This window comes from Erythrolamprus reginae, chromosome 10 (assembly GCF_031021105.1).
Source record: "Erythrolamprus reginae isolate rEryReg1 chromosome 10, rEryReg1.hap1, whole genome shotgun sequence".
NCBI lineage: Eukaryota > Metazoa > Chordata > Lepidosauria > Squamata > Dipsadidae > Erythrolamprus > Erythrolamprus reginae.
This window is the reverse complement of record NC_091959.1, coordinates 49,288,744-49,313,499: the sequence shown is the minus strand read 5'-3', so window position 1 is coordinate 49,313,499 and position 24,756 is coordinate 49,288,744. Positions and strand designations below refer to the sequence as shown.

Sequence of the window (24,756 nt, the reverse complement as noted above, 5' to 3'; positions counted from 1 at the left end):
ACTTGCAACCTTGGCCTTGTAAGGCAGAGAATTAACCTCTAGGCTACAGTATCCAATCCCTTCAGCTCTGTACCAGGGAAGGGTTACATGTTATTTGTGTTGAATCACCCTGGTGTGTGTATGTAAAACGTTGCATAGACATGCAAAATATTACACGGGGCAAAACCCGAACTCAGAACAATCTACATACATATACCCGTGAAAATCTACAAAAACACACATATATATATGTCACATGTTTTTGCTGAATTTGAAAATTAAGGGAGACTAGGATAGATCTATTTCGGCCTTATTTTGGTGGCCTCATCAGCTAGCCATATATATAAATATATATATACCAGGGTGATTCGACACAAATAACATGTAGCCCTTCCCTGGTACAGAGCTGAAGGGATTGGATACTGTAGCCTAGAGGATAATTCTCTGCCTTACATATATAAAAAATAAATAAATCCGTTCCGAAAGTGACATGTTTAAACCAACATGTGGGACAGACGACAGCTTCCGCCCAGTGTCGTGTGGCAGTAGCCATGCCAGGATTAGGCTTCCACGGTTCCTTTGGGCGAAGCTTCAATAACTTTTCCTTTCTTTCTTTCGCCCTTTAATGCCAGGATGCTGGAAGAGAAAGAAGAGCCCGGGTTCCTTACGGGCTTGAAAATCCCGGCTCCTTGGGCCGCCGGCAAGACGGTGGAGACCGTTCACCCCGTCCGGGATAACTACAAATTTAAGGAGACGGTGCACATCCCAGGAGCCCGTTGCTTGTACTTGAGGTTCGACAGCCGATGCTCCTCGCAGTACGACTACGACAAGGTCAGTCGGGGCCGGAGCATAAAGGCCAGCCTGGGTGGGAGCCGCCTTGAAGCCCCTTGGGAAGAGGTTTCCCTTGGTTGCTCTCTTACCGCTAGGGTGTCTGCACGCTCAGGAGGTCCAAGGTGGTGCCGCTTATTGCCTTGCCCCCCCTCTAAGAAGCTTCCGTGGCTTTCCCTCTGCCCTTGTGCCATCGCCCCTGTGTCTCTTCTCTTCCTGCTGCAGCTGGTGATCTACGCTGGGCCCAACACAAACAGTCGGAAGGTGGCCGAATACGGAGGCAACACCTTAGGATACGGCAGCCGCAGCGTCTTGGGGACCGGGTGGCCGAAAGATTTAGTCAAGGTACCGGATAGCCCTTCCCTGTTCCTGCGGTTGAAATTTCAACTCAAAACCCCCCAAAAAATTAAAAGAGAATATATTTATTTATTTATTTATTTATTAGATTTGTATGCCGCCCCTTTCCGTAGACTTGGAATAGATAGATAGATAGATAGATAGATAGATAGATAGATAGATAGATAGATAGATAGACAGACAGACAGACAGACAGACAGACAGACAGACTGACAGACTGATAGACAGAGATGATAGATAGATAGATAGATAGATAGATAGATAGATAGATAGATAGATAGATAATAGGTAGGTAGGTAGGTAGGTAGATAGATACAGTAGATAGATAGATAATGATAGACAGAGATATATAATGATATATATATATATATATATAGAGAGAGAGAGAGAGAGAGATAGACAGATAGACAGAGAGAGAAGATAGATTGATAGATAATGATACGATAGATAGATAGATAGATAGATAGATAGATAGATAGATAGATACAGTAGATAGATAATGATAGACAGAGATACATAATGATAGATAGAGAGATAGACAGAGAGAGAGAGAGAGAAGATAGATAGATAATGATACATAGATAAGATAGATAGATAGATAGATACAGTAGATAGATAGATAGATAATGATAGACAGAGATACATAATGATTGATAGATAGATAGATAGACAGACAGACAGACAGAAGATAGATAGATAATGATACATAGATTAGATAGATAGATAGATAATGATAGACAGAGATACATAATGATTAATTAGATAGATAGATAGATAGATAGATAGATAGATAGATAGATAGATAGATAGATAGATATGGATAGACAGATAAGAGAATAGAATAGAATTCTTTATTGGCCAAGTGTGATTGGACACACCAGGAATTTGTCTTCGGTGCAGATGCTCTCAGTGTACATAAAAGAAAAGAGACATTTGTCAAGAATCACGTGGTAGAACACTTAATGATTGTCAATACGGGTCAAATAAGCAGTGAAGAAACAATCAATATTAATAAAAATCTTAAGGAAATAAGCAGCCAGTTACAATTGAGGAGCCGCTTACTCTCAAGCTGTAGAGAAATGGATTCCCTGGCTGGTGGGCGTCATACGCAGAGGAGGTTTCGTTCCGTATCCTGTAACAACAACCTTGTTGGGGACTCACCTTTCCCTTCTGCTTGCTTGTCTCATGGACTCTCTTCTCACCCAAACCGCCAGGTGGAAGGCGACACCGTCACCTTCTCTTTTGAAATGCGGAGTGGCCGAGAACACAACACCCCGGATAAAGCCATGTGGGGCTTCGCCTGCACGGTCCGGGCGCAGGTAGGGGCAGTGGCATTTCATCTTTAGTTACTGGCCCAAATCAAGTCAATCCTGGCAGCGTTTAACCCTCCTTCCACTTACAAGGGGTGGCAGGGTGACCAGGGGGGAGGCCGAGCACCAGGTTGTCCTTAAGGAGACAGGTCACCGTTAATTCACTGCTCCTGAAGTTTCCCTGGATTCAGACCAGTAAATGTGTAGGTGCCACTCCCGCCAACTTCCTTGCATTAGACTCGACTTTTTACGGATTTGTGTTCTGCTGGGTTGGCGCTCTTTGCTGCTTGCGGTTTTTATTTTTATTCACACTGGAGGGCGCATGCTCAACCAATGTGCAGAGCAGGCACCAAGGCTGTAACTCAATCCAAAGTGCTGGTTCAGTGCTGGCATTCGCTGGCTGGGGAAATCTGGGAGTTGAAGTCCAAATATCTTCAAGTGGCCAAGGTTGGGAAACACTGATCTATGGGATGGTCTTCTGCCTCATTCATCCCAGCGGCCGGATATTATTATTATTTATTATTTATTAATCATATTTGTATGCCGCCCCTCTCCGCAGACTCGGGGCAGCTCACAGCAATAATAATACAATGTAAACAAATCTAATATTTAAGTTAATTTAAAAACCCCAATTTAGAAACCAATCATACATAGGTCCCACAGAGCCTTCTCCAGGTACCGTTGGCCAGACAGTGTCATCTGGCGTGGCCTAAGGGAAGGGCCTTTCCTGTGGCGGCCCCGGCCCTCTGGAACGAACTCCCTCCAGAGATATATACCGCCCCGTCCCTCCTGGTCTTTCGTAAAGCTCTGAAGACCCATCTCTGCCGGCGGGCATGGGGGGACCATGAGCCACGAGATTGTCTCCAACCAATGTGGTGAATGATTGAATTGGATGGATGGGAATGACTGCATACTATGATTTTATAATTAATTCTTTTAAAACATAATTGGATTTCTTTTTACACTCTGTCTTCATTACGTGGTGCGCCGCCCTGAGTCGCTTCAAGAAGGGCGGCACAGAAGCCTAATCAATCAATCAATCAATCAATCAATTCTCTCGGCTGCCCAGGAATCCTCGGAAGACGTCTCGGGGGGCCTGCCCTTTCTGGTGGACCTGGCGCTGGGCTTGTCCGTCCTGGCCTGCTCGATGCTGAGGATCCTGTACAACGGGCCGGAGATCACCAAGGACGAGGAGATGTGTCAGGAGCTTCTGCGGTCCAAACTTTTGCAGAGGTGGGTGGGTGGGTGGGAAGGAGGAGGCCGGACGGGGCGGACCCACCCCAGGAGCGAATATACACGAATACGGACTGTATAATAACCACTGGACAAACTGTCCAGAAGCTAGAAACCACACACTGTCCACACCCCAAATCGCTTCTGGGAAATAAATCAGGTTCCAATCCAATTCTCTCATCCAAGGTTTATTATCAGAGCCACGTTGGTCTCGTCGTTGCCACCCAGATGCTCACTTCCTTCCAGTATCCCACCCAGGTTAAGGTTCATCCCCCACCCGCACGAGTTTATCACGATGACCAGTCTGTCTGCAGGGATTTCGGCTACCACCTCCTTACATCCGTTGATGCAGAACAAAAGATGACCTTGGGCTCTAAGAAGGGAATTTGTTGTGCCTAGTGACCTTCCCTCTCATGCAACCACCCCTCCCAGTTCCCCTAATACTATTCTACTCTGGCAGGTCAAGGTCTCTAATGCCACATGATGGCTTAGGCTGGACACGGGCACCGCCTGGGCCCATAACCCCTTGTTCTTGTGTTCACTTTCCTATTAAAAACACTTCCCTCCTGGACCTTATTTAACCCTTTAAATATGTGAAAGGGTTAAATAAAGTCCAGGAGGGAAGTGTTTTTAATAGGAAAGTGACCACAAGAACAAGGGGACACAATCTGAAGTCAGTTGGGGGAAAGATCAAAAGCCACCTGAGAAAATATTATTTCACTGAAAGAGTAGTAGATCCTTGGAACAAACTTCCAGAAGACATGGTTGGTCAATCCACAGTCACTGAATTTAAACATGCCTGGGATAAACATATATAAGATAAAATACAGGAAAGAGTACAAGGGCAGACTAGATGGACCATGAGGTCTTTTTCTGCCGTCAATCTTCTATGCTTCTATGTTTCTAATAGAACTGAAAGGGACCTGGGAGGTCTTCTAGTCCAACCCCTTGCTGGAATAGGAGATCTGATATTCCAAGTGGATGTCCAGTTTCTTCTTCAAAGCCTCCTTTATCCTTCTTTTTAGGGTTAAATAAGGTCCAGGAGGGAAGTGTTTTTAATAGGAAAGTGAACCCAAGAACAAGGGGGCACAATCTGAGGTTAGTTGGGGGAAAGATCAGAAGCAGTGGGAGAAAATATTATTTGACTGAAAGAGCAGTAGATCCTTGGAACAAACTTCCAGCAGATGTGGCAGATAAATCCACAGTCACTGAATTGAAACATGCCTGGGATCAACATCCATCCATCCTAAGATAAAATACAGGAAATAGTATAAGGGCAGACGAGATGGGTCTTTTTCTGCCATCAATCTTCTATGTTTCTCTATGTTTCTAAGTTGTTTAGGGAAAATACATCATCCACAAAACAAACTTAACACGGAGTAAAGGTCTGAGTAGTGACAGCAATGGACTGTTCAGGCAAATAAACCAGGCCAGCAAATATAAATTGTATAGTGTGAAGGGCAGCACAACCCTTCCTGCTAAGCACTTCCTGTGTGTGGCTTTGTCGTTCCAGATGCCAGTGGCAAGTGGAAGCCAACGGTGTGATCTCCCCGGCTCTCACCCCCAGCCCTTCCCCACTGCCTCTCACCATCGAGGAAGACCAGGAGTTCACTTACCCATCCGACGTCCTGGTCCCACCCGTGGGTCACTATTTTGACCTGCCCCGCATTCGACTCCCGCCCGGAATCATGGTCAAGCTCAGGGAAATATCTGGACGCGCTCGGCCTCAGTTTCGACCCAGCATCAGGTGAGTGAGAGAGAGAGAACTGATCTTGTTCACCTTGGCTTGCTCCAGATCTGCAGCTGGAGAAAACTCTTGCCCCACTCAGGTATTTGTGTTGTGGGGTGTCCGTCTGTCAAATGGTGATCCCCTCTGAGTTTTGGGGGGGTTCGCCCTTCAGCAGACTTCATGAACTCAATCTGTCTAGTCTGGAGGACGGAAGGGAAATTGGGGACATTTAAATATGTTAAAGGGTTAAACAAGGTTCAGGAGGGGAGTGTTTTTATATATTTATTTTATTATAAAAACTTTATTAATTTTCCATAAAAATCACACACAAACATACAAACACTTAACACGTTAGTAGGGGTTACAATTACCCCTCTCATCTTAGAAGTTAATTTTTAATACAGAAAAAGAATATATTCTTGATTCATTAAATCAACTTGAAAAGAACAATTTTGTTCAAACATTATAATAACATAAAATTAATTTAATAAAAAAGGAAAAAATATAAAGTCATTGTAATATATTCATTCTTTCTCATAACATTTAATTTTTATTTTTATCTATCCACATATAAACTTTATTTCAAATAGTATAAAATTCAGATTCTTCTTGGTTATTCAACCGGACAGAAGGGAAAGGGGGGACACGATCGAGACACTGAAATATGTTAAAGGGTTAAACAAGGTTCAGGAGGGAAGTGGTTTTATATTTTTATTTTTTAAATTTATTTTTATTTGGAGTTTTGAAAGGTTTTACATACATAAAAACAATAAACAATAAGATAAATGCATATAACAAAAGGGGGGGGGAGAAAATAATAAATAAAGAGAAAGAAAAAGAAAACCTAAACAAACAACAACAACAACAATAGGGAAGTGTTTTTCATAGGAAAGTGAACCCAAGAACAAGGGGGCACAATCTGAGGTCAGTTGGGGGAAAGATCAGAAGCAGCGGGAGAAAATATTTGACTTTCAGTCAAATATTTGTAGATGCTTGGAACCAACTCCCAGCAGATGTGGTTGGTAAATCCACAGTCACTGAATTGAAACATGCCTGGGATAAACATAAATCCATCCCAAGATAAAATACAGGAAACAGTATAAGGGCAGACTAGATGGACCAGGAGGTCTTTTTCTGCTGTCAATCTTCTATGTTTCTATGAATGAGGAAGGAAGAGAGGGAGGAAGAAAGAAAGAAAGGAAGGAAGGAAATTAGGAAGGAAGTTAGGAAGGAAGTTAGGAAAGGGAAGGAAGGAAGGAAGAATCCACAGGAACTGAACTGAAACCTGCCTGGGATAAGCACAGATCCACCCTGAGATAAAACACAGGACAATAGTAGAAGGGCAGACGAGATGAGGTTTTTTCCTGCCGTCCGTCTTCTATGCTTCTATGTTCATGCTTCTCGTGTAACAGAGAGGTGATCCAGCCGGACGTGATGGAAGAGATGGTGGTTTCGTGTGTGATCAAGCACCTGAACCTGGTGGACGCCCTCCAGTCGCTCATCAACTTCCAGTATCAGGAGGAGCACGCGGAGGAGTACGACCTGCTCTGCAAAATTATGGGGGAGACCTTCAAGAAGCTGAACGCCATGGAGAGGCAGCTGCAGGTAAGGCCTCCCGCCCTGAGAATCGGTCCCAGGTGGGCTGGACCTGGATGCATTTCTCCCCCTGGGGGTCCCCAGCTTTTTCACGCTGCCTTCCCCCCCCCCCTTTCTTGGCCAGAGCGTGGCTGAGCTGGAGCAGAAATGGCAGAGCGAGGTGGAAGACGCCATGCACGGGAAGCTAGAGAACAACGTGCCCTTCTTCTACGACTATCACTTTAACGAGGTAAAGGCCAAGGGCCTCAGACTGGGCCGGGCTGGTTTTGTGTTGGCTTCGTCCTGAATGGGCAAAACACACGCAGCTTTCAAAGCGACTGTTGGAAATTAGACGTCTGCTGGTGGTCCTGGGAGGGGCTGGCTTCTCCAAGCATTTATGCCAGGGCGAGAGGTTCTGGGGGGTCTTGGGTGTTATGAGGCAGAATGGAGTGTGGCAAATAGCCTCCCTGGGGGCTTTAGTTCTCCCAGATGTCTGGGAAAGGGTCTCAGTCGGGAGCAAAGAAGAGGTTTGTGCGGAAACAGAATCCTAAGGAGGCCTTGCGAAGAAGAGCCAAACGAAGCATATAAATTAAAGCAAGCGCATGACAGCGTCCCATGGAAGCCTCTGAGAGTCTCCCCAGTTTCAAGGGTCGTCCTTGGGGAGAGCCAGGTTTCACCCCATGAAGGACCAGATCTTGCACGGGAGAGAGAAAGGAACTTCTCTCTGGCCCCCTTTCTCCCCCCTCCCCTTCCTTTCAGAGCAAAATGAAAGAACTGGAGCTTCTCTGCTCGATGAAGGAGGTGTCCTTTGACGGAGGGGATCTGGAGAACATGGTCCTTTCGCTGAGGTTGGTGCCCCTCTTGCCCTGTCGTGACGGGAAGCCTCTTCGTGGCTTGGCTCTTTCGTGTTGCCCCCAACCTGTCCGTCTCTGGGCTTTGTTTCTCCGTTCAGGGAGAAGTTCTTCCAGGAAGTGAACTCGGTGACCCAGAAGCCTTCGCACCCCATGGCAAAGACCAAAGTCCTGGTCAGGAGCCTGATGAACCGAGCGGAGCTGCTCCTGCACGTGACCATTGCTGCCCAGTCGGGCCTCACCCGGAGCATCTCGGGCACCCCGGCAGAGACCCCAGGTGGGCAGGGAGGGACGCGCTCCTTGCCCCGTCCTTGGCGGGTCTCCTGAAGAGGGGCCAGGGGGGCTCACCCCTCTTTCTGCTCCTTGACCCGCAGCCTGCAAGTCGGCCTCGGAGACCAAGGTCATCTCCCACACCATCCGCCAGCCGGTTTTCCTCCGTAGCATGTCGGCTCCTTCGGACCTGGAAATGATCGCAAACGAAGACCTGGAGTTCACCCGGTCGAGCCAGAGGTCAGCATCCGATGCCTCTCTGGCACTGACGCTGCTCCTCCTCCTCTCGGGGGACTCCCATGGCCCCACTGACCGCCCCACTGTCTCCACGCAGGCGGCGCCACGTCCCCAGCCACAGGAGCAGCTCCTTCACCCTCCTGCAGTCTCTGGCCATTGACGACAGCCGGGACAAGCCCACCTACAGCGTCCTCCTGGGACAGGTCTTCGCCTTCATCGGAACCAATCCTGAGCAAGCGGTAAGCCCCGCCTCCTGGGCTCGACCAATCCAAGGCAGCTGCTTCACCTGGCCACGCGCACCTCCGTTCTCCTGAGTCTTTGGAGAGGGGCGGCATACAAATCTAATTAATAATAATAATAATAATAATAATAATAATAATAATAATAAACCAGCAGGAAAAGTAGCCAACCCCGGTTATCTGTGCATATTTAAAATCCACCGGGACGTTAAAAGTTTGTTTGAATGATTTAAATCATGTAAATAACTAATTCAAATAAATAGTGTTTGTTTATTTATTTTTAAAAATAATCTTTATTGAGAATAAATACAAAAGAAATTTTAAAAAAGGTAGAGAGAATAAAAAAGAGAACACACAGACAATGCAAATATAAAAAGTTTGCGTAATACATAATCGGTGTTGGATAAGCAAAAAAAGAGAAGAAAAAGAAAAACAGAAGTATATACATATGTACAGCACTACATCAGTGGACAAGAGCTAGTAGCCTCCCTGTAGTTTAGTGTTTCTGAGTATTTTACTATTTACTACTTTCCTAAATTTGATTCAATCGCTTTTTCCCTCCTCCCCCCCCCAGCTTAGTTTTAACATTAGGTTATATAGGTCAGTCCTAATTTTTTTGTTCTGTTATTATTTAGGGTTTACACATCTTCATAATTATTTAAACAACTCGCCATTCAGGTGGTTGGAATGTCTTAAGAGTGTTCTAAAATTTGTTTTTGCCCTGGCCACAATGGGCGTCCCTATGCTTTATTTATTTTTTAATTCAATGGGCTCCCTTCACGGCAGAGGTTACACCCCAAGCTCGCTCAGGTGAGTCGGTTAGCGGCCCCCACAGTCCTCTCATCCCCCCCCCCGTTTCCTCCCAGGTGTCCAGCAGCAGCTTCTTGTTGGCGGCTCAGACGCGGTGGCGGCGTGGAAACACCCGGAAGCAGGCCCTGGTGCACATGAGGGAGCTGCTGACGGCTGCCGTTCGCGTGGGCGGAGTGACGCACCTGGTGGGCCCCGTCACTATGGTGCTCCAGGGGGGGCCACGGTCAGTTCCCGCAGAAAGGACGGGAGGGGGGCTGGCTGGAGAAGGGAGGCTGCTTCCGGTCTCCAGGGGGCCTCCGTGTTTTCGCCCTCCCCAGGGATTGAATTATGGGTGTATTATGGGATAGCTCACGTACCAAGGGAAAAAAGGTTCGCCCTCACTGATCTAGCCGCTCGAGTGGGGGTCTCGTGCGTGGAAGCCTCTGAGTTTCCCCCTTTCCACAGAATCGAAGAGCTCACCTGCGGAGGGATGGTGGAGCAAGTGCAGGAGGCCTTTGGGGAGACCATGACTTCGGTGGTGGCCCTGTGCGCACGCTACCCCATCGCTTGCGCCAACAGCATCGGCCTCCTGTGCACCATTCCATACACCAGGTGAGTCGGTGGGGGCCGGAGCTGCCCTGGCCTTGCCCGGCCTCAGGCTTTCCGTTGGCCTTGGTCTTCCCCAACCTCCCCCAGACCCAAATGTGACCGGCTGCTGCTGCTTCCTCCCCCCCCCTCCCCCAGGAGCGAAGAGAAGTGCCTGGTGAGGAGCGGCCTGGTCCAGCTGATGGACCGCCTGTGTAGTTTAAGCAGCCAGACCGAATCCAGCTCCAGCGAGAAGCAGACCAAGAAGCAGAAGGTGGCCATTATGGCTTGGGCCGCTTTCCAAGTGCTGGCCAACCGTTGTGTCGAGTGGGAGAAGAAGGAGGAAGGTAGGAGGTTTGCTACTTTGGCCTAGTCCTTTTTGTTGGGAGTGCTCCTTGTCCACCTCAGGCCATGCCTGACTCTGAGGAGGATGAGCCAGGCCCCTCTGGGTACCCTGGGCCGGGGGGGTTGTGAGAGGGAGCCTGAAGGAGCTGAGGTGACATTGAGCCGGGGTGGCGCAGTAGGTAGAGTGCTGTACTGCAGGCCACTGAAGCTGACTGTAGATCTACAGGTCAGCGGTTCAGATCCCATCACCGGTCCAAGGTGGACTCAGCCTTCCATCCTTCCAAGATGGGTCAAAGGAGGACCAGGATTATGGGGGCAATAGGCTGGCTCTGTTCAAAAGTGCTGATGCTAACATGTTGTAAGCCGCCCTGAGTCTAAGGAGAAGGGCGGCATAAAAATTGAATGAATAAATAAATAAATAAATAAATTGGGTGAGTGGTCCTAGTCAGAGAGTGAGGAAGACACCTTAGTGGAAAACGACTGGATCCATCCTCGCTATAGCAGAATGCTCCGAAGGCGAGAGGAGATCCAGAGTGGAAGGTATTAATTCACAGCCTTAGCCCTTGGAGGTGGGATGTCACTTCCAGGCAGTATAGAGGAGGAATGGGATTGTGGGAAAGGGGTGCGTGAACTCTCAACCTTTGGAAGAGACATGGAACTGAGGGTGCGCTGGAACGAAGCTTTAAAACCATGATTTCTGTTGCAAAACTATCATCCCTGCTGCATGCTGTGTTAGCCATGCATTCGGTGCGCAGAACTATGTTTTCTGGGTTTTATCTCAGGAATCTACGAGACCGCCTTCTGCCGCACGAATCCCAGTGACCGGTTAGGTACCACAGAGTTGGCCTTCTCTGGGTCCCGTCAACAAAACAATGTCGTTTGGCGGGGCCCAGGGGAAGAGCCTTCTCTGTAGCGGCCCCGAATCTCTGGAACCAGCTCCCCCCGGAGATTAGAACTGCCCCTACCCTCCTTGCCTTTCGTAAACTCCTTAAAATCCACCTCTGTCATCAAGCGTGGGGGAACTGAGACATCTCCCCCTGCCTATGTAGTTCTAGTGCATGATATGACTGTATGTATGTTTTTTATATTGGGGTTCCTTGCTTTTAGATTTTTAAATGTAAAATTGTTATCTTAGATTTTAATTGTTAGATTTGTCAATATGTATTGTTTTTATCACTGTTGTGAGCTGCCCCGAGTCTGCGGAGAGGGGCGGCATACAAATCTAATAAACAATAATAATAATAATGTGAATAAAGAGTGAGTTTTGGTGCTCCTCCCAGGCCTTGATCAAAGCTGGCTCTAAATGAGACAGGGTCTGCCCCTGTGCTGTTCGTTCACGCTGTGCTTACGTGTGCTTGATTTTGAATGAAGAGGGAGTTTTTATGTTTTTATTTTTAAAAAAATATTTTTATTGAATTTTTCTTAAAAAGACAAACAAAGACAAACAACATTGAACATTCAAGGAGCTGCCATTGCTCCACTTATCTTAGAAGTCTAACTAGTACAGAAATATAAAAAACCCTAACTGTTATCAGGTCAATAGAAAAATAGCACACGTTTATATTAAGCATTTATTAAGTTTGACTCTGTATGTTAATTTAATTACTTCGTCTGTAAGTTATTCCTTTAAAAAAAAAATAATAATAATAATATAGTGAATAGCAGTATATGATTGGTGGAATCTTAAAAATAGAATTAATAATTAAATATATAAGAGTATATAACGATTTGAAGAACTATAAGGTAGAATGAAATAGTATATAGTATAACTAACTTAGAAGTGTATATCTTTTCTTTTTTCTGTATTACTAATACTTTGTTTACTCCTTTTCTTTCTGTATAAGTACATAATACTTTAAAACATAAAGAAATTTAATCAATAAGTTTAACATTAAAAATACAGAATTAAATTCAATAAGAATGTAATTTACACATGTGGCATTTCTGCATTGACCTGATAACAGTTAGGGTTTTTTATATTTCTCTACTAGTTAGACTTCTACGACAAGCGGAGCAAGGGCAGCTCCTTAAATGTTGTATGTCTTTGTCTGTCTTTTTTGAAAAACAATAAAAATATTTATATATATATATATATATATATATATATATATATATATATATATATATATATATATATATATATATATATATAGCATATCTAAGTTTACTCTACTATAAACAGGGAGTTTTTATTAATAAAGAAGTGACTGTCAGAGATTGGCATTTGGCCGAAGCCCACAAAACAATGCTTTTTTTCTACTTTTTTCTGCTTTTTCACTGGTCTCTCTCTCTCTCTCACATGGGGGCTGACCCTTCCGCAGGGGGATCCACAGAGGCGGTGCATTCGGGCCTCGCCCGCCAGGTCTCCAGCCTCTTAACCAACCACCTGGCCCGGGCCACCGAGTGCTGCGGCAACCAGGCAGCCGGCAACGACGCCCTGCAAGATGTCCTCAGTCTCCTGAACGACCTTTCCAGGTAGAGTGGGGTGGCTCTGGATTGTCCATCTCGCACATACATCCCCAGCCCAGGACAGTGGAGCATGTGGAATGGTAGAAGGAGGGGCGAGGAGAAAAAAAGAAGCGAGGGGTCAGAAAGGGAGCGGACATCTACTCTGCGGTTGCTTAAATACTCCACACAGCCCAAAACCCATGCCCCCCTTTTGGTCATTCCAAGGGGACACACTGGTCAGTTAATGGCGACCTGACCATAGAGATGTGTTTACAAGACAGTGCAAACATGTGGTAGAGTGGTAGAAACCCAGCAATGACATGGGATCCTTCCTTCCTTCCTCTCCTCCTTCCTTCCTTCCTCCTCCTCCTCTTTCCTTCCTTCTTCCTCCTCCTTCCTTCCTTCCTTCTCTTCCTTACTCCTCCTTCCTTCCTTCCTTCCTTCCTCTTTCCTTCCCTTCCTTTTCCTTCCTTTCCTTCCTTCCTTCCTTCTCTTCCTTACTCCTCCTTCCTTCCTTCCTTCCTCTTTCTTTCTTTCCTTCCCCCTTCCTTTTCCTTCCTTCCTTCCTTCCTCCTTCCTCCCTCTCCTCCTTCCTTCCTCTTCCTTCTTCCTCCTCCTCCTTCCTCCCTTCTTCCGTTCCTCCTTATTTCCTTCCCCCTTCCTTTTCCTTCCTTCCTTCCTGCTCCTTCCTTCCTTCTTCCTCCTCCTCCTTCCTCCCTTCCTCCTTCTTTCCTTCCCCCTTCCTTCCTTTTCCTTCCTTTCTTCCTCCTCCTTCCTCTTTCCTTCCTTCCTTCCCCTTTCCTTCTTTTTCCTTCTTTCCTTCTTTCCTTTCCTTCCTTCCTCCCTCCCTCCCTCCCTTCCTTCCTTCCTTCCTTCTTCCCCCTGCAGGAGCCACATTGGCAAGGCCATCCTCAGCCAGCCGGCCTGCGTCTCCAAGCTCCTCTCTCTGCTCCTGGACCAGCGCCCCTCCCCCAAGCTGGTCCTCATCATCCTCCAGCTCTGCCGCGCCGCCCTCCCCCTCATGAGCGTGGAGGACTGTGGGAACGTGGAGCTGCCCCCCTGGAGCTACTCCGTGCCTTCCCTGAACAGCGAGCAGGACGACCCCAGCGACCCGGCCTCCAAGATCGCCTCCCTGCTCTTGGCCAAGCTGGCCGATTACGTCGTTCCAGGTAGCCAGGGGCCCCCTTTCCTCGGGAGGGTTCGGAAGGCGGCATCTCAAAGTGTTGGTCACGGCCTATGAAGCCCCACGTGGCACCGGGCCAGATTAGTTGCAGGACCGTCTCCTGCCGCACGAGTCCCAGCAACCGGTCAGGTCCCACGGAGTCGGCCTTCTGCAGGTCCCGTCAACTGGACCGGTGTTTCCCAACCTTGGCCACTTGAAGGTATCTGGACTTCAACTCCCAGAATTCCCCAGCCAGCATTTGGGAAACACTGAACTAGACAATGTCACTTGGCTGGGCCCAGGAGAAGAACCTTCTCTGTGGGGGCCCTGGCCCTCTGGAATGAAGCTCCCCTATGGAGATTCACACTGCCCCCACCCTCCTCGCCTTCTTCAAGAGTCTTAAGACTCATTTATGCTGCGAGGCTTGGGGTGATTAGATCTCAGCTCCTGGGCGATGAATGTTTTGTAGGATTGTTGTTTGAATGGTTATGACTGATTCTTAACACAGCTGGGGGGTTTTAGATTGTTTAGTTTAATTTTAATTTAATTGGATTTATCTATTGCAATTGTTGTTTTTATATGTTGTAGCCCCCCCCCCCCCCGAGTCCTCAGAGAGGGGCAGAATATAAATCCAATAAATCCAAAAAATATGATTTTACCGAAAGAGTAGTAGGTCCTTGGAACAAACTTCCAGCAGACGTGGTTGGTCAATCCACAGTCACTGAATTGAAACATGCCTGGGATAAACATAGACCCATCCTAAGATAAAATACAGAAAATAGTATAAGGGCAGACTAGGTGGACCATGAGGTCTTTTTCTGCCGTCAGAGTTCTATGTTTCTATAAATAAATAAATTTCTCAATACCTGGGGAGCTTTGGCGAAATGGCCCCTCGTTCACCTTTGTAGCTCCAACTCCCAGTCTCCCCCAGCCAGGGGTCTTGGCTGAGTTTGTAAAAGTTTGGCTATTCCCAGTTCTGTGTTTGGTGAATCTGCCCCATAATATGTGGGCGAATGAGCCGCAGGTTGAATTCAGTTGGTAGACCACGTTTCCCCGTTGAAATCCAATTTGCTTGCCGTGGCTCCGGTAGTGTAACAAGCAGGTCAGACCAACCTCCACCCCCACCAAAATAAATTTCCATGCAGCAGTTAACATCACCAAAAAAAGCTTTTAAAAAGTGGTTTGTTTGTTATTTCCCCCTCAGTTTATTCATTTATTTTATTCCTTTGATTGGAGTTCGATGCCAGTGTTTCGCAACCTTGGCTGCTTGAAGATATCTGGACTTTATTTATTTATTCATTTGTCCAATACACAAATACATAGGAAGAAAATAGATATGTAGTAATATATATAAGGGTAAAAGTGAACTTAGAGGAGAGGATATATGAAAGAAAGAGAATATATATGATAAGTGAGAGAAAGGAAAGACAATTGGACAGGGGACAAAAGGCACACCAGTGCACTTATGGACGCCCCTTAATGAATGCTGGCTGGGGAATTCTGGGAGTTGAAGTCCAGATATCTTCAAGTGGCCAAGGTTGCGAAACACTGTTCTCTGCCACCCAATCCCAATGGGCCTCAGGGTGGCTTACAACAATGTAAAAACTCCCTCCTTTCCAGGGTGCCAGACGGTTCTCTCCCCGACGGCTTCGGAGCCAGACACGTCCCTCACGAAAGCCAACCCCAAAGGTTCCCTTAAGGGAGACAAAGACCCGGGCGAAGAGAGCGAGGCCGTGGACGGGAAGCTTTCCATATTCATCCACAAGCGGGAAGACCAGTCGTCTCACGAGGTCCTCCAGCCGCTCTTGAGGTAACTCTGGGGGGGGGTCAGTGGGGGGGGCGTGAGGAGCCTCCCCTTGCCCTGCCACGTTGCTCACCCTCTGTGGTCTTTCCCTTCGCAGTAGCTCAGAGGGCCGCCCCTTCCGCCTCGGGACAGGCGCTAACATGGAGAAGGTGGTGAAGATGGACCGGGACATGACCAAGGTAAGAGCAGCCCCCGGGAGGGTCTTGCAAATGGTGGCTCCATCGCTCGCACCAAACCTTGGAAAGGTGCCCCGGAGACGGTGCGTCCTGCCCTCCGAGTGGAGCCTCCTGCAAGGATTCACTGTACTGCCTCCTGCCACACACCTCGCAGGGACCAGTAAGATCGCACAGGGCTGACCTCCTCCGGGTCTCGTCGACTAAGCAATGCAAGTTGGCGGGGCCGCGGAGTAGAGCCTTCTCTTTGGCTGCACCGGCTCTATGGAACTAACTCCCACCCACCCCCTGTACTGCTCCCACCCTGCTGGCCTTCTGAAAGGCTGCAAAGACCTGGATTGCTGAGTGGTGGGTTTTAACTGGAGTTATTGTTTTAATGTATATTTAATATATTATTGTTAGCTGTACTTTTCTATATTGTTTTAAGCTGCCCTGAGTCCTTTGGGATTGGTGGCATAGAAGCCAGGTAGGTAGGTAGGTAGATGATAGAGAGAGAGAGAGAGAGAGATTAGGTAGGTAGGTAGGTAGGAAGATAAGATTAGATTAGATTAGATTAGATATATATATTTAGAAAGAAAGAAAGAAAGAAAGAAAGAAAGAATTTTTTATTAGCCAAGTGTGATTGGACACCCAAGGGATTTGTCTTTGGTGTAGATAAAGAGAGAGAGAGAGAGAGATTCAAGCGGGGGAGGTGGGGAGGGGCCCGTGGCAATTGAGCCGTTCCTTCTTCCCCCAGAGCGGCTGCTGCGAGGTGATCACGGAAGAGGCGGCCGCAGCTTTGCGGAAGGCCACCAAGTGGGCCCAGTCGGGGCTGATTGTGAGCGTGGGGCCCCCGGTGGAGACGGCCAGTCCCGAAAGCACCAGCGGCCTCTCCATCGGGGACAAGAAGAAGACGGCCCAGACCTCCATCTGCAGGGAGCGGAACTCGGAGCTGGCCAGGTAGGCTGACCTCGGACCTTCCGAAGAGAGAGCAGTGCAGATTGACACACAGACATAAACCCCTGGCTCAGGAGCCACGAAGTCAGTGGGTGGGCAGGGGGAGGGTGGGGTCCTCTGGGCAGGGCCGTCCTGAGCACCGCCTGACCCCCTTCTCTCGAACCAGGACGGATCCCGTGCGGCCCTTCATCAGTGGACACGTGGCCAACAGCATGGCCGCGGAGGTGATCGCTCTGCTCCACAGCTTGCTCATGGCGCCTGAATCGAACGCAGCTCAGATATGGACCACCACCGCTGAGAAAGTAAGAGAGGGAAGCCCACTCCTCTCTTCCACCCTGTCCTGGGGGTGGGCTATGTTTTTACTTCTGCTGATCGCCGGCTGCCAGCAGTTTGGCAGATTGAATCTCAGTCGGCTCCAGGTTGACTCAGTCTTCCCTCCTTCCGTGGCTGGTAAAATGAGGACCCAGATTGTTGTGGTCAAGAGGCTGGCTCTCTGCAAATAGCTTAAGGAGGGCTGGAGATGCCCTGCAACATGGCTCCAACATGCCTGCCCACTGGGGCCTCTCCCTGTTGTAGGTCTTGTCTCGCGCTCTGATGTACATCCCCCAGCTGGGAAAATACGCCGAGAGCATCTTGGAGAACGGCAGCAGCAATGGAAGGAAGCTGGCCAAGCTCCAGAGGATCGCTCGCCAAGCCGTGGCCGCCCTCTGTGCCCTGGGGGGCTTCAAGGAGACCATCAAAATAGGCTCCGAAGTTCAGGTGGGCACCGGCCCCTTGGCACTCATCGAAGAGCGGTGTTTCCCAACCTTGGCAACTTGGAGATATTTGGACTTCAACTCCCAGAATTCCCCAGCCAGCAAATGCTGGCTGGGGAATTCTGGGAGTTGAAGTCCAGATATATTCACGTTGCCAAGGTTGGGAAACACTGTTATAGAGGATAGCCTATAACAAAATATTAACAGTAATGTAAGCTAGAAGAATGAAGCAATAGTGTAAGAAGGTTGAAACAAGATTTCCTTCTTATCAGGAAAGACTTCATGGACTCAATCTGTAGAGTCTGGAGGACAGAAGGAAAAGGGGGGACAGGATCGAAACATTTAAATATGTTAAAGGGTTAAATAAGGTTCAGGAGGGAAGTGTTTTTAATAGGAAAGTGAACACAAGAACAAGGGGCCACAATCTGAAGTTAGTTGGGGGAAAGATCAAAAGCAACGTGAGAAAATATTATTTTACTGAAAGAGTAGTAGATCCTTGGAACAAACTTCCAGCAGACGTGGTTGGTAAATCCACAGTCACTGAATTGAAACACGCCTGGGATAAACATAGACCCATCCTAAGATAAAATACAGGAAATAGTATAATTATTATTATTATTATTATTTATTAGATTTGTATGCCGCCCCTCTCCGAAGACTCGGGGCGGCTCAGAACAATAATAAAAACAATATTATAGTAGAACAATATTATAATAGTATAAGGGCAGACGAGATAGACCAGGAGGTCTTTTTCTGCCGTCAATCTTCTATATCTCTATGTTTTTGTTTCTAAGCAGCTGATGGCTAACAGTTGAGAGCATGTTTGCGAAAAGAGAGTTCCGCTGTTTGAAATCGGAGCTTTACTGGGTGAAGTTTACTCGCCAGTAATAATTTGGTCCTTATCGGGTGCTTATGAATACATCTCTGCCACTTGACTAATGCAATAAGGACAGAGAGACTGTTCTCCCTTAATGACCATTAATGACCTGCTAATTGGGAGCAGCCCTGGGTGGGTTTTTAAACCTGTTCCTCAACCTCCTCTTTCTCCTGTTAACAGGTGCTGGGTAGAGGGATTGCCAGAAGTGTTGGCGTGGTGGCCTCCATCAATGAGCAGGAAGGGATCGCCACGGTCCGATTTCCACCGGTCAACATAGACTGTAGGAAGACCTCCCAGGCCTCAGATATTCTGACCATCCCTCTGTCGAGGCTCTGCATTCCACGGTCGGAGGTGAGTCCGTTTTAACACCCAGAACAGAGCAGGTCTGTGCGTGAAGAAGGTTTAAACTGAAGATGTCGCTCCTATAACTTTGTTGCTTATCACTCTCAGTGTATGTACCTCGAGAGCTGACGCACCGGAAACAGATTCCTTCTGTGTCTAATCCCACTGGGCCAATAAAGAATTCTATCTTCAGGCTAAACCGTTAGCTCCAGAGTTTAGGTCAGAGAAAAGGCCAATTCCAAAAAAGAAATAACGTAGAGGGGAGAATGGTACATTTTTTCTATCTAAAGAAGGGATTTCTCCAGAAGAGCCCAGATTGATTCCTTCTTGCAGGTTGACAGACATTCTTTTTCAGTTCAAATTCTTTCTTTCTTTCTTTCTTTCTCTCTCTCTCTCTCTCTCTCTCTCTCTTTCTCTTTCCCTTCCTTCCTTCCTTCTATGCTGCCCAGTCCCGCAGGACTTAGGGCGGCTTACAACAACAACGTGAATACAAAACAATTAAAGGAAGTCAAATTTAAAATCTATAAAACCCTAATTAAAAACCCATAAACTAAGTACTCACAACAACATGCATACAACCATTCATACGATTTGGCCACCAGAGTTATTTCATGTGTCCCTCCCCCCCCCCCCCCAGGCCTGCTGCCAAAGCCAGGTCTTAATGGCCTTACGGAAGGCCAGTAGGGTGGGAGCCGTACGGACATCGGGGAGGTGATTCCATAGAGCCGGGGCGGCCACAGAGAAGGCCCTGTCTGTGTGTCCATGAGACCAGGCCCTTCCGTCGTTTTCCAGAAACCAACCCCTTTTGACTTTCCCCGTGCTCCTCCTCCTCAGGCCCTTCCCCTGCAGAAACTGTCCATCACCGAGAAGGTCGTGCAAGCCGTCCAGTCCATGTTGCTCCCTCAGGAGGGCAGTCTGTCCATCCACACCTCACTTCCTGCCACGGGAGACGGCTCGACGCCAGTCATGGCAGTGGTCCGGCTCCTGGCTGAAATCCGAACCAGGTGGGTATTTATTGAACATCATTTATTGGTTAGGTTTCTATGCCGCCCTTTTCCCTGGACTCAGAGAGTCCGTAGAGACGGATCCCACCGCTTCAATGCCCGGTCAAATCAAGCTTCAATGTCCCAGTTCTGTCCCAGTCATTCTGGCCTGTGCCTGCCTGCCCGGAGTAGTTGATTCGCCCGACTGGGTTTGAGGGAAGTCCCACATTTTTCCTTCAAGGCCTGGTGGGAAACTGTGTTCCCTAGTTCTGGGTTAGCAAAAACTTCAGAAGAGAAGGACTGAGGGTGGTGACTCCTGACAGTCTCCAAATGGGTGAACCATGCGGTCAGGCAGGAGGGAAAGCAAGTAGAAGGCTTGGCTGCATAGCTAGAGGTATAACAAGCAGGAAGAGGGAGATTGTGATCCCGCTGTATAGAGTGCTGGTGAGACCCCACTTGGAATAATACTGTGTCCAGTTCTGGAGACCTCACCTACAAAAAGATATTGATCAAATTGAATGGGTCCAAAGATGGGCTACAAGAATGGTGGAAGGTCTTCAGCATCAAAACGTATCAGGAAAGACTCCATGGACTCAATCTGTAGAGTCTGGAGGACGGAAGGAAAAGGGGGGACATGATCGAAACATTTAAATATGTGAAAGGGTTAAATAGGGTTCAGGAGGGAAGTGTTTTTAATAGGAAAGTGAACACAAGAACAAGGGGACACAATCTGAGGTTAGTTGGGGGAAAGATCAGAAGCTACGTGAGAAAATATGATTTGACTGAAAGAGTAGTAGATGCTTGGAACAAACTTCCAGCAGACGTGGTTGGTAAATCCACAAAGACTGAATGTAAACCTGCCTGGGATAAACGTAGATCCATCCTAAGATAAAATACAGGAAATCGTTTAAGGGCAGACTAGATGGGCCAGGGGGTCTTTCTCTGCCGTCCATCTTCTATGTTTCTAGTTGCTTGTTTTACTTATTGATTTCTAGAAGCCATTGACCTTTCCTCAAAACTCCTAAAGACCTGCTTTTCCTTCTCTCTCTGTGTCCCTATCCCCCCCCCCCCCCCAAAAAAAAGATCATGCCTGGTGATGGCCCAGCTCTTGGAGGACACCTCCTTCTGTGAAGAATTCATCCAGCAGTGCCCAGCGGCGGTGGAAGTCCTCAACCTCGTAGCCCAGGAATGCAGCCCTGGTAAGAGGCAAGACCTCTCGTCACAGGCGTTAGATTGGATGATAAAGAAGAGAAATATTGGGGATCAAATCTCTCCTGGATTTGAAGACTACCAAGCTGATTTGTCCCCCTCAACTTTACCTAGTTTCTTTGGTGATTATAACGAGTTGCCAGGAGGAAGAGGAGACAAAACTTGAGCCTTCTCTTTAATTACTTCAAGGACAAGCAGGGGAAAAGCGGCTAGGAACCTGGTCTTTGGGGCTGACCAGCACTTGGCCCTTTAGTGCAGGGTTTCCCAACCTGGGCCACTTGAAGACATCTAGACTTCAACTCCCAGAATTCCCCAGACAGAATTCCTCCAGAACCGCCTGCTACCGCACGAATCCCAGCGACCGATAAGGTCCCACAGAGTTGGCCTCCTCCGGGTCCCGTCGACTAAACAATGTTGTTTGGCGGGCCCCAGGGGAAGAGCCTTCTCTGTGGCGGCCCCGGCCCTCTGGAACCAACTCCCCCCCGGAGATTAGAATTGCCCCCACCCTCCCTGTCTATCGTAAACTACTCAAGACTCATTTATACCGCCAGGCATGGGGGAGTTGAGATATTCCTTCCCCCTAGGCCATTACAAATTATGCATGGTATGTCTGTGTGTATGTTTGGTTTTTATAAAAAGGGTTTTTTAGTTGTTTTATTATTGGATTGTCACATGCTGTTTTTATCATTGTTGTTAGGTGCCCTGAGTCTACGGAGAGGGGCGGCGTACAAATCCAATAAATAATAATAATAATAATAATTATTATTATTATTATTATTATTATTATTATTATTATTATTATTATGTGGCCCAGGCTTTAGTGGAAGCAGTGGGTGTCTTAACAGCACCTGGTGCTAGAAATGTCGCTGTAGACTGACTGAGCTGGGTCCAGCCCGTCTGAAGAGGCCTCCTCCTGTCTTCCTTTACAACCTTCTAGGGGAGCGTCTCCTTGTTGTGGAAGCGCAGTGCGAAAGGTTACGGATGCTCTACCGCGACAGCGCCCGCCCACCTCCCCCGCCCCTCCAGGCCGACCGGAGACAGGTAAATACAGGTTGGACTGACTCTGGGCCGCGGCAAAGTCAATCCACCCCACGCTTTCTGGATTCAAGACTGCCGCTGGTCAAGGATACGGCTCCTCGGGGGTTGCGGTCACCAAATCCTATAATCTTTTTAAAAAAAACTTATTTTAAAATTAAAAATAAATTTTATTTATAAGCAAATACAAGACAAACAAAACCTAATCATATTTACATAATATACACCAAATCGTAGTAGTGATCTTAATTGGGTATACAGTGTTCCCTCGATTTCCGCGGGGGATGCGTTCTGAGACCGCCCGCGAAAGTCAAATTTCCGCGAAGTAGAGATGCGGAAGTAAATACACTATTTTTGGCTATGAACAGTATCCCAAGCCTTCCCTTCACACTTTAAACCCCTAAACTGCAATTTCCCATTCCCCTAGCAACCATTTAGATTATTACTCACCATGTTTATTTAAAAGTTTATTAAAAAAATATTTATTAAAGGCAGACAAAGGTTTAGCAATGACATATGACATCATCGGGCGGGAAAAACCGTGGTATAGGGGGGAAAACAGCGAAGTATTTTTTTAATTAATATTTTTTGAAAAACCGTGGTATGGACTTTTCGCGAAGTTCGAACCTGCGAAAATTGAGGGAACACTCTACCTTTTTTTTAAAAAAAATCCCTTTTCTATCCAAAACTCTGACCTCTAATTTCTTTTTTATTTTCCCATCCAATTATAACATTTATCCCAGGAGTTCATAAATTCTTCCTCATCTCTGTTTTTAATTTTTTTAGTAAAACTGTCCATTTCGGCACATGATATTATTTTTTCGATAGCATCTCCTTCCTTGTTTATAGTTTCATTTTTTCCAGATTTTTTTTACCAAATCCTATAACTTTGACCGCTGTGATTAAACGCAGCTGTGTGTCTCCTTGGTCCAGCCTAAAGAAATCACCTGGAGCCCCTCGAGGGTCTTCCCACCGGTGCGAGCCTGCATGTTCTCCTCCCACCTCACCGCGGTGACCTTCCTGGCGGACCCCAGCGCCGGGGGAGGGCTCCCTCGGGGCACCTTCATCTACGCCACCTCGGCCGTCCCCGTGCAGGTGAGCACTCCCAGCGGGCACAGCGACCGTTCGGAATTTTGCCAGGAAGCTCTCGGCTCACCTGTGGACGCTCCTTTTTTCCCAGGCGCCCTCCTTCTACTGGGAGATTGAGATCGTGTCCTACGGCGATGCCGATGACGACACGGGCCCGATTGTCTCCTTCGGCTTTGCCACGGAAGCCGAGAAGCGCGACGGAGCCTGGACCAACCCTGTGGGCACTTGCCTTTTCCACAAGTGGGTGTTGGAGGCATGGAAGCAAACACTGGAGCTCTGCGTCTCTTGCATAGCGATTGACCTTTAGGGTTTTAAGATTAGTTCGTTTCAAATTTAAGTTGGATTAAGGCATTAAAAGCACTGAATCATCCTTGAGGGGAAGACGTTGGAGAAGTTGGGAAGGTTTTAATAAATGCATGGTTTCTATTAGCTGTGTTTTTGCTCAAAAAAAATAAAGGGAACACTTCCTGGATCTGAATGGATGAAATATTCCCATTGAATCCTTTGTTCTGTACAAAGGTGAAGGTGCTGACAACAACAGGTGAAATTGATGGTCAATCAGTGTTGCTTCCTAAGTGGACAGTTTGATTTCACAAAATTTTGATTTACTGTGTTGTTTAAGTGTTCCCCTTTATTTTTTTGAGCAGTATATATATAAATATAACATAACATAACAAGATAACATAATATATATATTGCCGCCCCGAGTCTGCGGAGAGGGGCAGCACACAAATCTAATAAATAAAAATAATAATAATAATAATAATAATAATAATAATAATAATAATAATATTACCTAAGAAGTGTTACTGTCTTCTTTATCAACTATATATGTCCTGCTGTTATGCCCTTTGCTAAAAGGACATTATAAATAAACATTATTATTATTATTATTATTATTATTATTATTATTATCATTATTATTAAGGCTATTTTTATTGTTTTTTATATGAGTCCTTCGGGATTGGGCGGCATAGAAGTTGAATAAAATAATAATAACAATAACAACAATAATAATAATAATATTTATTAGATTTGTATGCTGCCCCTCTCCGCTCCAAGTCTTCGTAATGTAATAATGTAAACCAGGAACAGGGCAGCTCTGGGTCGACAACAGGGATCCTTAAATTCGACAAAGGGAGCGTCCGGACTCGGTCCACGAAGACGCAGCTTTGGCCTTGTCCCGATAACTCACACACAAATGTGCTCGCCTGCCATGGCCACGTTTAGCTGCTAGGCCTGGCTTTCTCTCCTTGCCAACTTGAGGACTTCAATTCCCAGAATTCCTCGCCCAGCAAAGCAATTCCTGGTTGAGGAATTCTGGGAGTTGAAGTCCACAGGTCTTAAAGCTGCCACGGTTGGAGAGGCTTCCTTTGGGGAGAGCCCCCTGTGAATCTGTCCCTTTCTTTGCGCCTTTCCAGCAACGGCCGAGCTGTCCACTACAACGGTTCCAGTTTGCTCCAGTGGAAGAGTGTACGCCTGGACGTGGCCCTCTCTCCTGGTAAGCCCCCTCCGGCCTTGTGGTTGGGCAGAAAGTCTCCTCCTGGGTGTGGGGGGTTGTCCAGAAGAGCCCCTCTCACTCCCTTTGTGGCCCCTCGGCCTTCTCCCTCCCCCCA

At 47.2% G+C, this 24,756-nt stretch overlaps 1 protein-coding gene across 5 annotated transcripts in view; it reads left to right on the top strand.

Moving 5' to 3' along the window:
• HECTD4 (HECT domain E3 ubiquitin protein ligase 4) overlaps positions 1-24,756 on the top strand; it is an 89,232-nt gene that overhangs the window by 33,075 nt on the left and 31,401 nt on the right. For 3 of the 5 annotated variants that reach the window (XM_070763311.1, XM_070763310.1, XM_070763309.1), the window contains exons 21-48: positions 612-810; positions 1,033-1,152; positions 2,379-2,483; positions 3,544-3,707; positions 5,221-5,454; positions 6,849-7,041; positions 7,157-7,261; positions 7,771-7,859; positions 7,964-8,139; positions 8,237-8,372; positions 8,467-8,608; positions 9,475-9,641; positions 9,863-10,009; positions 10,142-10,329; positions 12,649-12,802; positions 13,664-13,944; positions 15,558-15,747; positions 15,839-15,920; positions 16,651-16,853; positions 17,017-17,152; positions 17,427-17,609; positions 18,663-18,833; positions 19,659-19,828; positions 20,891-21,006; positions 21,954-22,057; positions 22,964-23,146; positions 23,232-23,380; positions 24,562-24,641. In XM_070763311.1, coding sequence (XP_070619412.1) covers positions 612-810; positions 1,033-1,152; positions 2,379-2,483; positions 3,544-3,707; positions 5,221-5,454; positions 6,849-7,041; positions 7,157-7,261; positions 7,771-7,859; positions 7,964-8,139; positions 8,237-8,372; positions 8,467-8,608; positions 9,475-9,641; positions 9,863-10,009; positions 10,142-10,329; positions 12,649-12,802; positions 13,664-13,944; positions 15,558-15,747; positions 15,839-15,920; positions 16,651-16,853; positions 17,017-17,152; positions 17,427-17,609; positions 18,663-18,833; positions 19,659-19,828; positions 20,891-21,006; positions 21,954-22,057; positions 22,964-23,146; positions 23,232-23,380; positions 24,562-24,641 — 4,367 coding nt within the window. The remainder of the gene's footprint in view (positions 1-611; positions 811-1,032; positions 1,153-2,378; positions 2,484-3,543; positions 3,708-5,220; positions 5,455-6,848; positions 7,042-7,156; positions 7,262-7,770; positions 7,860-7,963; positions 8,140-8,236; positions 8,373-8,466; positions 8,609-9,474; positions 9,642-9,862; positions 10,010-10,141; positions 10,330-12,648; positions 12,803-13,663; positions 13,945-15,557; positions 15,748-15,838; positions 15,921-16,650; positions 16,854-17,016; positions 17,153-17,426; positions 17,610-18,662; positions 18,834-19,658; positions 19,829-20,890; positions 21,007-21,953; positions 22,058-22,963; positions 23,147-23,231; positions 23,381-24,561; positions 24,642-24,756) is intronic. The other 2 variants (XM_070763314.1, XM_070763312.1) reach the window with 1 other exon arrangement.